Source organism: Delphinus delphis, chromosome 10, assembly GCF_949987515.2.
Source record: "Delphinus delphis chromosome 10, mDelDel1.2, whole genome shotgun sequence".
NCBI lineage: Eukaryota > Metazoa > Chordata > Mammalia > Artiodactyla > Delphinidae > Delphinus > Delphinus delphis.
The window spans coordinates 39516020-39532252 of record NC_082692.2 but is presented as its reverse complement, the minus strand read 5'-3'; the positions used below and the strand labels follow the sequence as shown (position 1 = coordinate 39532252).

Sequence of the window (16233 nt, the reverse complement as noted above, 5' to 3'; positions counted from 1 at the left end):
ATACTAAAGAATACTTGTAAAATATATATAAGGTATAAAATAACAACAGTACAATGAACCCATGTACCCACTACCTAGTTTAGTAAATAGAACAGTACCATTAACTTTGAAGTCCCCGGGAGTCCCTCTCCAGAACCTTCCTCTTGCCTCTCACCTATCATAGGGAATCACTGTCCTGAATTTTGTATTTCTCATTCTCTTGTTTTACAATTCTTCTGCATGTGTTTGTATCAATGTATTATTTAGCTTTGCAGTTTTTCAAGTTTTTCTAAATGGAATCATAGTTTGTATTCTTTTGTGATTTCAAGTACCATGATATTCTTCAGATTCTTCTAGGTTGTTGAGTTAGCTCTAATTTATTCATTTTTACTACTATATAATATTCTATTGTAGAAATATACCACTTTTTGCTTTTTTAAAAACTGCTTATGCGTACTATGAAATTCACTCCTTGTAAGTATACAATTTGATAAATATTAGTAAGCTTACAGGGTTCTACAACCATCACCATCACCCCCAAAATATCTCTTGTACCCATTACTCTAGTTACTATTGTTTAGTCTGTTCTGAACAGACATTTGGGTTGTTTCCAGTTTTTTTGCTATTTCAAATAGGGCTGTCTTGACATGCCCATCCTTGTACGTGTCTCCTGATATGTATGTTGGAGAGTTTCTCCAGGTTTATATTCCTGAGGAAATAATTGTTAGGTCATTAGGGTAGGTATAGCTTTAACCTTAGTAGATAATGCCAATTTGTTTTCCAGAATGGTTGTACCAATTTGCATTTATATAGGTATGTAAGTTGTTTCATAGCCTTGGCTACACCTGAGATTATTCTTTATGCAGTTTTGAGTAAATTAGCATAGATCCCGCTTGGCTTCCTCAGAGAGAGGTGAGAAGACCAAGACTTGGAGAAAGGAAGAGATGATCAAATTTAGCAGAGTTGAGGGTCCTCTGTTTGTTTGTTTGTTTTTGGCTGTGCTGTGTGGCTTGCGGGATCTTAGTTCCCTGACCGGGGATTGAACCTGGGCCACAGCAGTGAAAGCGCCAAGTCCTAACCACTGGACCGCCAGGGAATTCCCAAGGGTCCTCTGTTTTAAGAGCTTTACCTTGGCCATCAGCCCAGTGCCTCTGATTCATAGCAAGACCAGCTTTTTATTGGTCCTTAACATCCCTTCTGTCATGAGAGGCATTAGAGCAAAGTAGCCAAGCCCACAGTCTTTGCAGTTAGGCTGCCCGCGTGCAAATTGTATCCTTGCTACTTACAAGTTGTGTTACTTTGGGCAAGTTACTCTCTGTGCCGTAGTTCTTTCATCTCTAAAATGGGAATGATAATAATACTTCTGGCCCAGGGTGGTTAGGAATATTAAATATATATAAAGTGCTTAGAGCAATCACTGGCTAGTAATTAATTAATATGTTTTCCTTCTGTCTTTCTTCTCAAAGGCAAAAGCTTTCAGGAAGCCTCAACTTTGAAGACTGGCCACATCAGGCCAGCTGTAGGCCTTCGCTTTGAGGTGGGGCCTGGTGCAGCTGTTCATTCCCCTCTGGCCACACAGAATGGCTTCCTACGTTTCTTGCTTCAGGGCTGTGACCTTGAGCTGCTCACTTCGGTGCTCAGTGGCCTGGGGCCCTTCTTGGAGGATGAGGAGATCCCACTGGTAGTTCCCATGCAGATTGAGCTCCTGAACTCCAGGATCACTCTAAAGGTGAGAGGAACTTTGGGGTTTTACCCTAGGCTTAGTCAGGCAAGGGATTCTGGCAGTGACAGCTGTTAACTTCTTCTCCTGTCCCTGTAAAATGTAATGAGGATCAAGTGAGGAAATGCATATTAGCATTCTTTGTCAGTGTTACAGTAGTACATAAAAATGTGTTGCTGGCAAAGAGTCCTGAGTTCAACTGAGGGGATCTTGTCTCTAGCCCTGACCCTTGGCATGCAGCATGACTGTGCAAGCCCATTAGGTTATCAGGTCCTCAGTCTCACCACCTCTAGAGTGGGAGAGACTCAATTATGCCTCTCACATCTCACAAGAATGTATGGATAAACATACATTTGACATAAAAGTGCTTCCAGCTCAATGGTGGAAGCATGGCTTGTTACCTAAGTTGCTCTGAGCTGGTTGGGGGCATCATGTGGTTTCTCTCTCTCCTATAGGACGATATCCCCCCCATCTATCCGACCTCTCCAGGCCCCATCCCCATCACTCTAGCCGTGGAGCACGTTGTGCTGAAGCGGAGTGACGACGGTGTGTTCCACATAGGCGGTGAGTTGGGCTTGTCAGCCTCCCGGCTTCTCTGCCTTTTTGCTCCTGTAAAGGAATAGGTGACAACTAGGAATAGTCTGCACGTTGCTGGCAGCTTGTCATTTAGAACCTTTACTTTTTTCCAGCTGCTGCTCAGGACAGACCATCAGCCGAAGTACTTAAAAGTGAGAAGAGGCAGCCCCCAAAAGAACAGGTGTTTCCTGTGCCCACAGGGGAGGCTTTTGGTCCACAGGTGAGGATATAACTGAACAGTACCTTTCCCATAAACCCTTAGGGGCTGTAATCACAGAAGCGGGTAAAACTCAGAGGGCTGAAAAGGTTGCTTGTGCTGGGTACAGCTGGGTGGTCTGGGTTCCTGTCACCTAGCAGCAGCTTCTAGAAATGCTGAACAGAGGATGTAAGTCAGGAGCTGGAGATGAATAGTTGCTGATGACATCTTCCACCTGTTGCTGTCCCTGCAACTGATGAACTCTGAAGAGGGGTTTAGGCTCTTAGGAAATATCTAGTTGGGTTTTCTTGATCATTGACCAAACTTGTGGGTTGTTCTGCTTGAATTCTTACTCCTCGTTCCCTTACTGGATGTTTCTGCAAGGTGTGTTACCTTATTTATTCACTGTGAATTACTAATTGTTCCTCAGGTACAAGAACTGCCTACCCTACAAAAGGAACTTATAGAAACTAAACAAGCATTGGCTCATGCCAACCAGGATAAAGAGAAACTTCTTCGGGAGATTAGGAAATATAACCCCCTCTTTGAGCTCTGACAGCAGTGGCTCAGCCATCTGTGCCAAGGAGAGAGGAGGAGATCACCAGCAATCGCACCACCTGCGACAGGCACCATCCAGGGTTGGACAAGTCAGCTAAGGATGCTCAACTCACTCCTCGTGGTGTCCTTTCTACTAGCAGTTCTGACTTGGATGGAAGACAGGGCAAAGTATTACCACGTTCCAGGAAGTTGGGGGCAGCTTTGTGTGTGGCTCAGGCATCACGTATTTCCTGTATAAAGCCTTTTGGCCCTCTGCACACTAGGTGGAATCTCCTCAACACTGTAGGGTCATTTCACCGTCTGGTTTCATAGCAGAGACATTTGCTTGCTCCACCTGTGTGAACAAGGCAGAGTACCCATCTCCTCAGTTGGTCACCCACAGAGCCATCAAAGATTCTATGTTCCAGAGCTTCCTGTAGTCGACCTGAGAAGTCCTTGGCCTGAGCTTCGGCCACGGTAGTAGAGTGGAACAGGAAATAGCCAGCAAGGCGGGAGCCTGGGGAGGCACAAGAATAAACGAGACATGGATTCTGCCTTGTTTGGAAAGGAAACCAAGCTCATGTCATCTTGGCTCATATTACAATCAGATTTTTCAGGGTTAAGCTTTCTTTCTGTGATGCTTTCATCGCTGTGATGCTGTGGTAGGAAGTAAACAACAGTAGCAGCTCACTTGTATCATCTTTCCCTTCTATAATGCAATTTGTTTGAAATTTAAGAAGAAACTATTCACCCTGAGCTAGGTTGAAGGCATGACATGGTGAGGATCTGTAGGGGAGCTTGGTTCTGCGCCGCTGTTGCTGGCTGTGTCCTGTCTCTCTTCCACAGCTGCACCTCACAGGTTATTTCCTGTCTCCCCGGGGTCCCTGGCGCATCTGCTTTCCCAGCACTATGACTTTCTACCAGCACTCTCATTAGCACTTGGTTGTTTGGGAGCGAAAAATGTGTTTTAAACTGTAACATTAACATCTCAGCCTGTTTCCTCTCACCCCCCTCTATCGCTGTGGCTTTTTAAAATCATGTTAGTTTGACTTAAGTAAAAGACAAAGCAAAACAAAACCCTTCAACCTAGCTAGGTTTTGCCCCTGCCTGATGAAAGAGCTATTTCCCCCTTTCTCTTTACTACCAAATTCTTTACCAACACTCCATCTTCATCCATACTGCTCTGTGATATACTTCAAGCTGTGTTGGACAGAAGTTCATCAGCTAACTCACCTTGAATTGGCAAGATGGCAAAATAGTGATTTAGTAGTGTCACTAAAGTCTTAGTCACACATGACCTACTGAAGGAAAGATAAAATGGTTTCCTTTATGGGAAATCATGCCTGACTTGTATATTCTAGTTTTTTGAGGATAAAAAGAAAAATGTGTTCAAGAAGGAACAAGATCTAATTTGCTCAGACTTTTACAGACTTTTTGTTGTGGTTCGTCACTAAGGTAATCTTAAAAACAATTACTATGAGATTATGGGAATGTTCTGTCATGCTTAGGAAACAACGTAGAGACTTAAAAATAAATACCTTTCTAGAGAGAATGTTAACAGGGTAATTTCCCTATGGGTTGATGCTTGGTTAAACCTTATCTAAGAATTTTATAAATAACCTGAAAGTGGGATATTACAGTGCAATCAAATGTCACTGCTTCCAGGCAGTGAAAGATAAATCAGAAGAAATTGAAAAAAAAGAAGTGAAATTGCAGAAGATTCACAGACTGGGCTGTGAATACTCAGGAAAGTGGCAGGTGAGGTTCTGTGTAAGTGTGAAGTAATGCACTTATGGGAGAATCAGCAACCAGCGAGGCAGTGAGCTCTGTTAGAACTCAGGAAAGAAACCTAAGCATTGCTGAGAGGGAGGAGGGGTCAGTGTGCTGCTGTGGCCAAAAGTCCGACTGCGTCATCAGGAAGGGCACGTGGAGCCAACACAGAAAACAGCACCTCATGCAAGGCCATGGTAATGTCTTAAATTATCTGTGCACTTCTAGTGACCTTATTTACAAAGTATATGGTGAAGAGGGTAAAGGTCCAGAGAACAGCAAAAATTATCAGGTGGTGGAGGTACTTCCACATGTGGACACATCTTTAAAATGTTGGCCCCAGTTCTGGAAAGATGAAAGCTGAGGGTAGTGTTAGATCAGATATTCAGTCAAGAGCAGGGACATGTTCTTCAGGTCCCAAAATACTAGCTCTAGGGCCGTACCTATTAGCCTTAGGTAAAAGAAAGCACTTCTCGTAGCAAATCAGAAACTTCTAGAGGTCATTGTTCAAGAAGTGGTGCTGGCAGAAACTGTATGGGTACAGAAGGTTTAAGAGGAATCCTTGCATGATGGTTTTCCAAGAGGAATTATGGAAAACTAGGGCTATTTGGTGATATACAACGGAGAGGGTAACTGCATCCCTCCACAGACTCCCCCTTAAGTGCCTCTTTCAAAGGCAGAACGATGAACAAAAAGAATCACTGCTCCTCTCAAGTATGGCATTTCTAATGTGTTTAAAGGGGGAGGAGGGAGAGCCAGTAGCCAGAAAATAGAATTATTCAACCTTAGGTTCACCTGAATTGGTATAAAATCACATTCTGATTCTCTTCCTTTCCCCTCCTTTTCTACCCACTGTGTCCCTCCATGCAGAGAATTGCTTGGTACACCCTCACTTTAAGCTTGTGCTTGGTGGGAGGCAATAGAAACAAATCTGGCAAGCACTGAGGCTCACCCCTTTAATGAGCAGAGCTCAGTCAGGTTTTCTGGGCTCTCTGGCGCTCCTGTCCATGTGACAAATGGAGCCCTAGAATTTGAATTTCCTTATGTGACAGCTTTGGGCATTGTGTCTTGAAGTTCTTGCCTCAGGAAATGTGGTTGGGGTCAATGTCCCATGGAATTTTAGTAAAAATCATCTTGTATAACTTCATACTCCTATTCATTGGGGGAAGAATGACTTTCATAATGAAGAAATGTGACCTTGTTGGTAGTCCTCAGGATAAATGTAAAGGAAAAAGGCAGAAGGAAAACATAGTAGTATCAGCTCCTTTGGACTGCTTACAATTTCTGCCTTGAAGCTCTAAGACTCTGTGAACAAGAAATAACAATACCTCAAGAAAATGTCTGGAGTGATAGCACCGCTCCCCCTCAAAAGGCTTCAGCCACCGCACATCACCATTTCAGCTGTGAAGCATTTACACCTATGTATCATCTGTGATTGTCTAGAGTTCCTGTTTACACAGATATACTAGAGATGAGCTTTAGTGCATATGGACTGGTTTAAATCTCTCTTAGCTGAGCTGCAGGGACGGTTATCCATCTCAAATTCTGTTTTCAACTCACTGGAATAATTAACCTAGTTTATTAGACTTAGGACAGAAGGAGTAGGTTCTATTCTCGTGATGGCTGCTTTTTGCTGTGTATTTAATCTGACCCTCATTTTGCCACAGGCCTCAACCTTCACGTACCCTTTTTCATGGTTCTGAAAGGAATGGTTCCTGTCTATGGAATATACAAGGGATAAGCCACCCCTCACATACCCCATAACATAAATGCTTCCATTTAACCCATTTACATCAGTTTCCCCATAGGCTAGTTCAGTGGGTGGTAGAAAGAAGAGATAGTTTGAACATAGTGATATGGGAAGTTTCCATTCCAAACCTTTAAACTAAGGGTTTGTGTTTTTTTTCTCTCCCCTAGTTAATACTTGCCTAAACTTGCAAAAACAGTTACAGTAATATCACAAAACTATGGAAACAACATTGCTACACAAGCTAGTAGGATGGTTATTTGAGAACTGCAAGAGCTGTGTCATTGCCTTGTGATTTACCATAGTAATTACTGTTTCAAGAGATTCTGGTGTGATGTCCTATCCTTTCAGGGACTATGGCCTTCCCCAGGATCTTCCCCCACCTTCTGCTAGAATAGGAATATTCCCACTCACCTCTGGGTAGGTATGGATAGTAGCTGTTGTTGAATGGGGATTATTTTCTCCCTCTCTTACAACAGATACAAGGAGAAACACTCTCAGATAACCTTAAACTGTGAGGCTTTGCTAAGTGGCTAGACTTGGGATGTGAACTTCCTTCTTTATTATCTGTAAATTTCAGCCATATCCAGTATCTCAAATTGCAATAGGTATAGTTCTTATAACCACTTAAAAAGCTCCCTCTGAGAGTTAAGAGATCTGTTTTTGTTTCTCCCTTCAATATATTAGTTTTTGGTCAAGATTTAGCCTGAGTCTTACAGCATTTCTTTGTGGAATACACTACTGAAGTGTCTTCTCCATTGGCTAACTACACGTTTAAAGCCATGAGTTTTAACGTAAGATACTAAAATCCATATTTGCCCAACTTTGTGTGTCCAAGCTGTTTCCCCCACTCAGGGTGCTAAACAGAATTGGAATCTTTACTAAGACATGCTCAGGAAAGCTTCAAAAGAGAACAGCTTCAAAACCCCTCTCCTTATGACACCAAATGATTGAGAGGAAAGAATTCTTGGAGATTGCCAATTATATTACAGTAGCCTTATTACTGCTAATCACTGTCAATAAAAGGTCACTCCATTCCCCTCTACGTGAGGAAAACAATGAGAATGTATCCAATGAACTGGAATATTGGTCAGTATTGGGAAATATTAATGTTGCAGTACCTAATCAAACCTTGAGTGTACTGGTTCTGTGAACCACTTGAAAAAAGCAAATTAAACTTATTAAACAGTATTGGTTCTGGTATATCTGTTTATAGCAATTGAAACATACGGGTTTTTACATTGTTTTTAAGTACTTTAAGTACTCTTTAATGAGATAAAATTTTATTGGTTCTGGTAGGAAATGGGGAGGGCTCAAATTTTCACAAAAAAGCCAAGACCAGTTTTATTCTGACACCAAAAAAGAACGATGAACTTCTCCCCACCATTCCAACCTGCTAGACAGAAAATGAATGCAAACATGGCAAGTTGGAAAACAGTTTAATGATCACTCACCAAAATGTTCACAAGGACAGACTATTCCACTACTCCTGCTGTCACCGTGTCCTTCATGGTAGAGTATCACAAGTCAAAAGTTTCTGATTGTTTCATTTACTTAAAACCAAATGTAAGAAACAACCTAAGTCATTGCAACTTCAGGCTTCAATGTGAAACCGTCAAACCGTCTTGGAAGGGTTTTCTTTCTGAAAGCAGCATTCCTGTCCAGAAGATGCTTAAGGTTCATCAACCTTTCTTCTTCCAACTATCCAGTAATAGTTAAATGCCTCAGAATGCCCTCAGAGGTCCCAATATTTAGTCAAGGCAAGTATGAAACAGGCTGCATGCCTTCAAGGTATAATGAATATGAGAGTTTTGAGGAAGAGATTAAAGCATCATGGAATCCTTCGAGGACTGAGATACTAAAGCACCAGTGCAGAGAGTCTCATGCAATAGAAAGTCTGGAATGAGTACTTCTTCCTTCAGTACCAGGCCCTTCTAGACTGTGGTTTAGAAGAAGATGATTTTTTTGTGCTTCGAGTTGGGAATTTGCCCCTTCGACTTCAGCCTCCGAACAGCCTCCCTCATATGTTTGGGTTGTAGCGGTGGCATTTCTCCCCACTTCTCACACACATCCAGTGCTAAACAGAGGGCAAGGAGAGAGTTTCATTATCACACAAGAGCTTATGTATTACAATCCTTTTGAGTCCTGTAATTCTCATTAACTCTCTTAAGCTTGCTAAAGAAATAAACCAACACATTTTCCCTTCTTAAGAGAACGCTATAAAATGTATCATGTTAGCTTTAGTATATCCCACATCAGGTATTATCATAGGCAACAGTTTAAAACATATCTTCTCCTTAAAAGAATAGGTATTTCACCAGCTAGAAATTAGCAATGGGCAGCAGCCAGGTTCTTTACTTGATGGACAGGGGGCAGTTCCCAGGGATCATAACATCAGGGACAACTACTCACCATACCACACTGGTCAGCCCCAGTGACTGCTTTTTTTTGTACCTTTACTTTTGGCAGCAGAAATGAGCAAAATCCATTGGAGGAAAATACAGAGTCTGCTTCTGTCACCCTGGGCTGAGGACAGGAATCAGGAGGGCAGATTTCCTAGGTGTTTCCAGGCCTTCCAGTATTGAAATTTTCAAGGAATAATGTTCATGCTCTCCTGAATGCAAGGCTCCCTTTATAGTGTAAATGGAAACCACCACTGGTGCCTTAATAAGTCCCTCACTATAGATATTCTTGGAAATAAGACCACCACAGGCTCAATCCAGTATTTAGACCAACACCACTCACCTTCTTCTACCACCTCCCCGACGAAAACTTTGGAAATACCAGACATAGCAATAACAACATTCTGAGACACAGAGGTACCAGTGATGGACTGGATCAGCTTGAAAGAAGGACAAAAGACTGTGATTAAGGTAGTCAAGGACTGGCTTTGGAACATAGTACCCATAAGAGCTCTGCACTGAAAGAGTTCACTAAAGGCTGGATCTGAAATTGACACCAGTAAAACAAAAGGATTCAGGTGTATAATGGCCTATTCTATTTGTTGAGACCCTATCCCTAGAATACAAAATTACAACTGGTCAGATTATTGAGGGGCATGCTATTTTTATTTTCCTGCCTAAATATTCCACCAACTTGCCTAACACCTCACTTCAAAATGCCAATGGATACAGCTCTTGAGTCTCATTCAGTTCTCATAGCTCATGGAAATGAGTGTGGTAGTCCATCCTTACCCTTTTAATGGCTGCCTTAGGGAAAGCTGACCGGCGATACATTTCATAACGGTTCAGCTGCTCCTCAGAAAAAGAAGAAACCAGGATTCTAGACAAAGATTCAGGTAATTAAGTTCACTTATAAGAATGAATACTTAAGATGTATATTATTATGTCAATAAAAGCAAGTCTCAGATATTTAAAAAATAAATTTTTCAAGGGATCAATAGTATCAGGCTTAGTGTTTATGAGGAATGAAGAGAAAGCATCTCTACTCTTACGGAACTTGACAATAAGTGAAATACGAGTTCCTTTCTTACTTCACTAAGAACAAAAACAACAACGTTGGGTCATTGAATCACACTGTACAGGTTATGTTTTCAGCATTAGGCTCTCTCTCCCCATAAGGCTACGCTTCACATTAAAGATAAAAATTTAATATGTAAATTTATATTCAAACCAGCAGTTTCCAACATTAACAGATTAAGGGGAAATTTTATAAAATATATGGAAAAGGGTTAATAATCTTAATATATAGTTAAATTTTCAAATAAATTAAAAGATGGCCATACCAATTTTAGAAAATGAGCAAAGGAAGTGAATAGGAAATTTATAAAATATACCAATGGCCAATATATAGAGAGGAAAAAAATTAAGCTTCAGTATTAACTAAAGAAATTAAAATGATGAACTAAAGAAAGATTAACATTTTTCATAAAACAGATAAAGAAGTATTAAAAAGCATGGTGTTAGTGAGGATGGAGGACACAAACTCATACATGCTGGTAGACTGTGAGGTGGAACAACCTTTTTGGAGAATCTGGAAATACAAATGAAAAACCTTTGAAAATGTTCATACTGTTTAAACTACCAATTACCTTCTAGGAGTTTATTTTAGGAAGTAAATGGACAAGTATGCAAAGATGTGCTCAAAGATGTTGATCATAATGTTGTCAAAAGAGAAAAAAAAAAACCAGAACTACAGAAATAGATTACATCATAGTTCATCCACATAATGGAATACAATGCAGCCATTAAAAATGATGATTTATGGGCATATTTACTGACATGAAAATATTTAGCTATATACTGACATATCAAACATTAAAGAATATATCTGAAAAGGTATATACCCAAATATATACCCTGGGTAAACTCTGGGTGGTGGAATTATAAGTAATTATTTTTTCTATTTTTCTGTATTTTCTGAATTATTTGTAATGAACCCATCCCATTTTTACTATCAGAAAACATAATGAATCTATTTCCATTTTGAAGAAAATTATGACCTAGATGTATAATTAATGACATGGAAAACATTTACCATATATAATGTGGAAAACAGGTTACAAACAGTCTTTAACATCTTTGAAATTTTTAATTTAATTTATAGATTTATATGTGTAAAGAAAATATCTTGGTGAATATACATCAAAATATTAACAGTGTTTATTTTGGTGGTATGGTGATATTTTTCTTTTTACTTATATTTTCTATACCATAACATAATAAAATATTAAGTGCTTTATTTTCTTTTGAGTTTAAAAAAGAAAAAAAAAATTTAAGGACAAGAAAAATGTATTAACTTTGTGTGGTCAGGTTAGAGCCTTGAAAGGGGAAAGATCAGAAAAGTGACTTACTGCATCTTTTGAATCTCATCTTCATCCACTTTCTGCTTCTTCTCTTTCTTTTCTTTGGTATCTATTTTCAGTTTTTTGGCTGCAGGAGTAAGTAATGATGAGTCTTCCCTTTCAACTGCTGTTAAATCTGAGATATCCTGACTCTTGAGCTAAGAAGACAAAAGAAACCCTTTATACATTTGGTCTACTTCCCAGACTTGGGTAAGGTAAGAAGACATCATTTCTCATTACAACACAACAAATCCACTTATTTTTGTAGTTTTTGGTTCCAGGCATTGGCTGTACCATCAAATATAAGCTACCCTGTCTCTCCTAAAGGAGTTTTCAGCCCAGCTGTGGAAAGAAAACCTACTAAATAGTCCAGTTTTCCAGGTTAGCTATGATCCTAGTTCCAGTTATCTGTTTACAAGGGCAATGTAGTGCCAAGGATCATGAAAACCACTCTCCCCCTGATCCTCTTCTTCTGACCTCATTCTTTAGAGGGGATGTCATAAAAGTCCTCTCCACCCAGCCAGCTCTTCTTCATCTAAATCTATAGATCTCTTTACTGATGATGATTCCATGTGGAAAGAATATTAAAAAGGAGGCACCTTCTCATCAAAGCAGTGTTTTTTTGAATTTGGGACTTTAAAGTGAGCTTCTCCCACATGTAGGGCTCTTTTCTTCCTATCTTTCAATACCACTGTATCATGCAAATATTTACTTCCCATTACTAGACTGATAACTTTATTTATTCTTTAGTTCTTTTAATTAATTTATTTTTGGCTGCATTGGGTCTTTGTTGCTGTGCGCGTTCTTTCTCTCGTTGCAGCAATTGGGGGCTACTCCTTGTTGCGGTGCACGGGCTTCTCATTGCAGTGGCTTCTCTTCCTGCGGAGCACGGGCTCTAGGCACGCGGGCTTAGTAGTTGTGGCTCGCGGGCTCTAGAGCGCAGGCTCAGTAGCTGTGGCACATGGGCTTAGTTCCTCCGCGGCATGTGGGATCTTTCCGGACCAGGGCTCGAACCCGTGTCCCCTGCATTGGCAGGCGGATTCTTAACCACTGTGCCAACAGGGAAGCCCCTAGACTGACAACTTTTTGAAGATAGGTTTGTCTCTTATTTATCTCTCCTCACATAAATATTTACCATTGTTTTACTCATACTAGATGTTTAATATCTGTTTAATAATGACAAAAAAATCCAAACTTCATCCCCTCCAACAATATAGACTCTAAGGATACAACAAACCTCATTAATGAGATTTAACTTCTGTTTCCTTAAAGAGAAGCTCACATTTAAACTCATACAGGAATATGAGAAGTATGTTGAGAGCGAAGGCAGTAAATCTTTAACAACCTTTTCAACTTCTTCTCTAGTTACTGATATATACAAATTTTCTAACTTCTCTGTGCTTCAATTTTGGTGATTTATATTATCCTTAAAAATGAGCCATTTTTCTTGAAGTTTCAAAATTACTTGTTCTAAACTTGAACATCAAATTTTCTTAAAGCTTAAAGATCTCCATATCAGTGCCTATAGCCCTTTCTTATTTCATAATGTTGTACATTTACATTTCAAATAACCAGGTCTTAATTTTATTGTTTATGTTTTTAAAGCACTAATTCATTAACATCTACTTTCATCCTGATTAATTCCTTGCTCCTACATTCTTCTGGTTTATTTTGTTCTTTTTCTGGTTTCTTGAGCTGGGTGCTTATTTTCAATATCTCTTGTTTGTTAGTAAAAATATGTAAGGTTATGAATTTTTCTTTAAATAAAGTTTTGGTCAAATCCCATTGGATTTGACGTGGCATTCTCTTTGTTAATTTCTTTAATCCAAATGCTATCTAGAAACTAGTTTAAAATGTCCAGGTGTTAGTTTTTTGGAGGGAGTGGGAGTGGGAGAAATTTTTGTTTTTAATTTCAGGTTCTATTGCACTGTACTAACAGGATATGATCTGTTATGATTTCTACTTTTAAGAATTTATGCTTTTCTTTGTGGTCTGGTATATGATCAATTTAAAAAAGTGTTTCACAAGCATCAGAAATTTTTTTTATCTTCTAGGTGCAAATTTCTGTATGTAGTGAGCTTTTTACTGGACTAAGCTAATTATTACTTAAATCCTTTCTGTCCTTGAGATCTGTTTTTAAAGTTCCTTCTTAAAGTAGTTTTGTCACATTTTTCTTTTTCTAAAAGTTCTTAACTTTATATATTTTGATACAACCTTATGCTCTGAAAGTCTGTTTCCATTTAATTCAATGTCTTCACCCATGCTCTCACACTTACATTCAAACAGGAATTATAGCTCTAAGACCCCAAGATTCTACCTTTAGAAATGGAACCTAGAGAACGCTGAGATTCTAGTATCCTGACTGATGCTCAGCGGAGCAACACTGCTGAACTCTTGGGATGGCACAATTGATAGGTTTGGTGCTATAAAGACCCTTGGACATTAGCACCCAGGTCACTGGTAGCAGTGAAATGTCCGAAGAGGATAAGAACGTGACTAAATTAGTAACTACCTCAAAGTCTCCCTTTGACGACTCCGCAGCCTATAATGACAAAGTTACACTTAAGCAATATCTAAGAAACCATATTGAGGTGAAAGTGGTACTAGGAATCCTGGGTTCTAGCTTTTGCCCTAAGTTTCAGTGTTGATTGGCATTGACCTCAATTTCCTCACCAGGAAAACCAAGAGGCAATTTGAAATTCCTTTAGAAGTAGCTTTAACGCCTAAGGGCAGGGATTAAAAATACTGACCCAGTGCTTGGGTCTCGGGAACTGAACCGGCTCTGAAGGTTTTGTCTCCTCTCTCCCCCCCAACCCCGCGATGGCAGATCTAAAGGGTCACTATCTTAGCTTGGGAGGGACCAATCAAGAAGCCTGTCAAGCAGCCAGTGACACAACTCCTCCGGCCTCATCAACACATCTCTCCCTACCTCGCCTTCTTCAGCCGAGGCCTCTTTCAATTCCCCATCTGCGTCTCCGTCAGTTTCCTCCGGGATTCCGTCCGCGTCAGTAACCCCCGGGCCTCCAGGAGCAGCGGCCGTCTCATCTGACTCCCCTGTCTCTCCACCTTTTTCCGTGGGCGACTCGCAGGAATCATCCATGGCGGCGAGAAGAAAGATGGGAGAGGAGATCGCGATGCTGTCAGACTCAGGACCTCGGGACTCCGCGCAGCACCGCAGCCCAGGAGCTTACTTCCTGTCGTCGCGCTGCTATGACATCACCCATACCGCTCCTCCGCGGGGTCATTTAGAGGCGCGCCTAGAGGACTTCACGGCTCCGATTTACTTCTGATTTGGTGGCGGTGGGGAGAGGGAAAATTGAGGGCACGGAAATCAGTTTGTGGATTTTCCACCTTGGGAAACCAGCATTTGTAAAGGAGAGCTTTGTTGTTTACTGAAGGGCTTCTTTTTCCTTTCCGTCTTTCTCAAAACGCAGTGTCAGTGAACTCCGTCCTTAATCCGCTTTCCTCAGAGTAAAGTTTGGGGACAGGAGAAAACTCAATTCCGTTGTTCGCCCTTGTGGGATGCGGCTACCGGGCAAACGCAGGCAGGAACTCAACCTCTTACAGTTCAATTGGACAGAGACCTCGGGCTTGTGTTAACATTGAATTGCCAGCGTTTCTCTTCCGTTCCTCAAGCACCTAAAAAGAAAGAAAATAGTCATACAGCTTGAACAGAATTTAAACAATGCAGTATTAACTCCACAACTACTGAGCGTCTACTTCGAGCCAGGAACAGTCCTAGCACCACAAACAAAAAACAGGCGGATTCTACGCAATTGTATGATTTTCCCAATTCACGAGGACTCAAGATTGGGGTCGGTTTTACAAATCTGACTTTTAATGTCACTTTGGTTAATGTCATCAAAAGTAAGAGGAGGGCTTCCCTGGTGGCGCAGTGGTTGAGAGTCCGCCTGTTGATGCAGGGGACACGGGTTCGTGACCCGGTCTGGGAGGATCCCACATGCCATGGAGCGGCTGGGCCCGTGAGCCATGGCCGCTGAGCCTGCGCGTCCGGAGCCTGTGTCCGCAACGGGAGAAGCCACATCAGTGAGAAGCCCACGTACCGCAAAAAAAAAAAAAAAAAAAAAAGTAAGAGGAAATAGGGGCTTCCCTGGCGGTCCAGTGGTTAGAACTCCGCACTTGCACTGCAAGAGGGGCGGGTTCGATCTCAGATCCGGGAACTAGGATCCCGCATGCCTCGGGGGCGGCTTAAAAAAAAAAAAGTAAGGGGAAACAAATCCTACTGGGAGGGAGATATTTCCTTTGAGTGTTTCGCTTTAACGAGCCATTTCAGGGATTGGGAGCATGAAGTGCGGATATTTCCCTTTTAAAATTTTCCTCTCTTTACTCATTGCGGTACGGAGGCGGGCATTTTACTCACGTCTTTATCACTAGATTCCCACACCCATTACATATTTATGTGTTCAGAAGGAATGGCCTTGGAAATGTAGGTGCGCGTTACCATATTCCTCTCTTTGTTTCTACACGCCTGGATGAATTACCGTATTTTGTGTCCTGCGAGCTCCCAAAACCTTTGGAAAAGGAGCGCACTTCGGGAGGCGCAGACAGGTGAACCGCGTTTTTTCCCTTCCACTTATACAGCGGGTGACCCTGCGACGCTCTCTTCTTGACCTGGGAGGCCTATCTCTGCGCAGCGGGGTGCACTTGGCGCAGACCACAACCACCTGCTCCCGCTCGCTGAGCCCCGCCCAGCTAGGTGGGCAAGGGGGCGGGGCTCGGGGGCGCTCTGACGCGTGACGCCGGATCCCGGAAGTGACGCGCTCCTGGGGGAAAAGGCGGGGGGAGGGGGGTGGTGTCCCGGCCGGTTTGGGGGGCGCGTTGCCCGGAGACCGAAAGTTTGCGAGCCAGAACAGGCTTGGCGGCGGCCCCGGAAAGGGGGTCCA

The 16233-nt window shown here is 41.6% G+C and overlaps 2 protein-coding genes across 4 annotated transcripts in view; one reads left to right on the top strand and one right to left on the bottom strand.

Annotated features, from left to right (window-relative positions):
- The window catches only part of BLTP3A (bridge-like lipid transfer protein family member 3A), a 57063-nt gene extending 49346 nt beyond the window's left edge, over positions 1–7717 (top strand). For both annotated transcript variants that reach the window (XM_060021979.1, XM_060021978.1), the window contains exons 18-21: positions 1446–1708; positions 2155–2263; positions 2389–2495; positions 2902–7717. In XM_060021979.1, the coding sequence (XP_059877962.1) occupies positions 1446–1708; positions 2155–2263; positions 2389–2495; positions 2902–3027 (605 nt within the window). In that variant the 3' untranslated portion in view covers positions 3028–7717. The remainder of the gene's footprint in view (positions 1–1445; positions 1709–2154; positions 2264–2388; positions 2496–2901) is intronic.
- A 126-nt stretch (positions 7718–7843) lies between these two features.
- On the bottom strand, positions 7844–14536 carry TAF11 (TATA-box binding protein associated factor 11). 2 transcript variants are annotated; one of them, XM_060021980.1, is made up of 5 exons: positions 14259–14530; positions 11339–11487; positions 9720–9807; positions 9271–9367; positions 7844–8602 (listed from the first exon to the last, which is right to left on the bottom strand). In XM_060021980.1, exons 1-5 carry the CDS (start codon positions 14427–14429, stop codon positions 8472–8474), a joined length of 636 nt encoding a protein of 211 aa, XP_059877963.1. In that variant the 5' UTR covers positions 14430–14530; the 3' UTR covers positions 7844–8471. The 2 variants fall into 2 exon arrangements, with proteins under 2 accessions (XP_059877963.1, XP_059877964.1); XM_060021981.2 differs by lacking the exon at positions 9271–9367 and having other exon boundaries at positions 14259–14536.
- Between the last annotated feature and the right edge of the window lie 1697 nt (positions 14537–16233).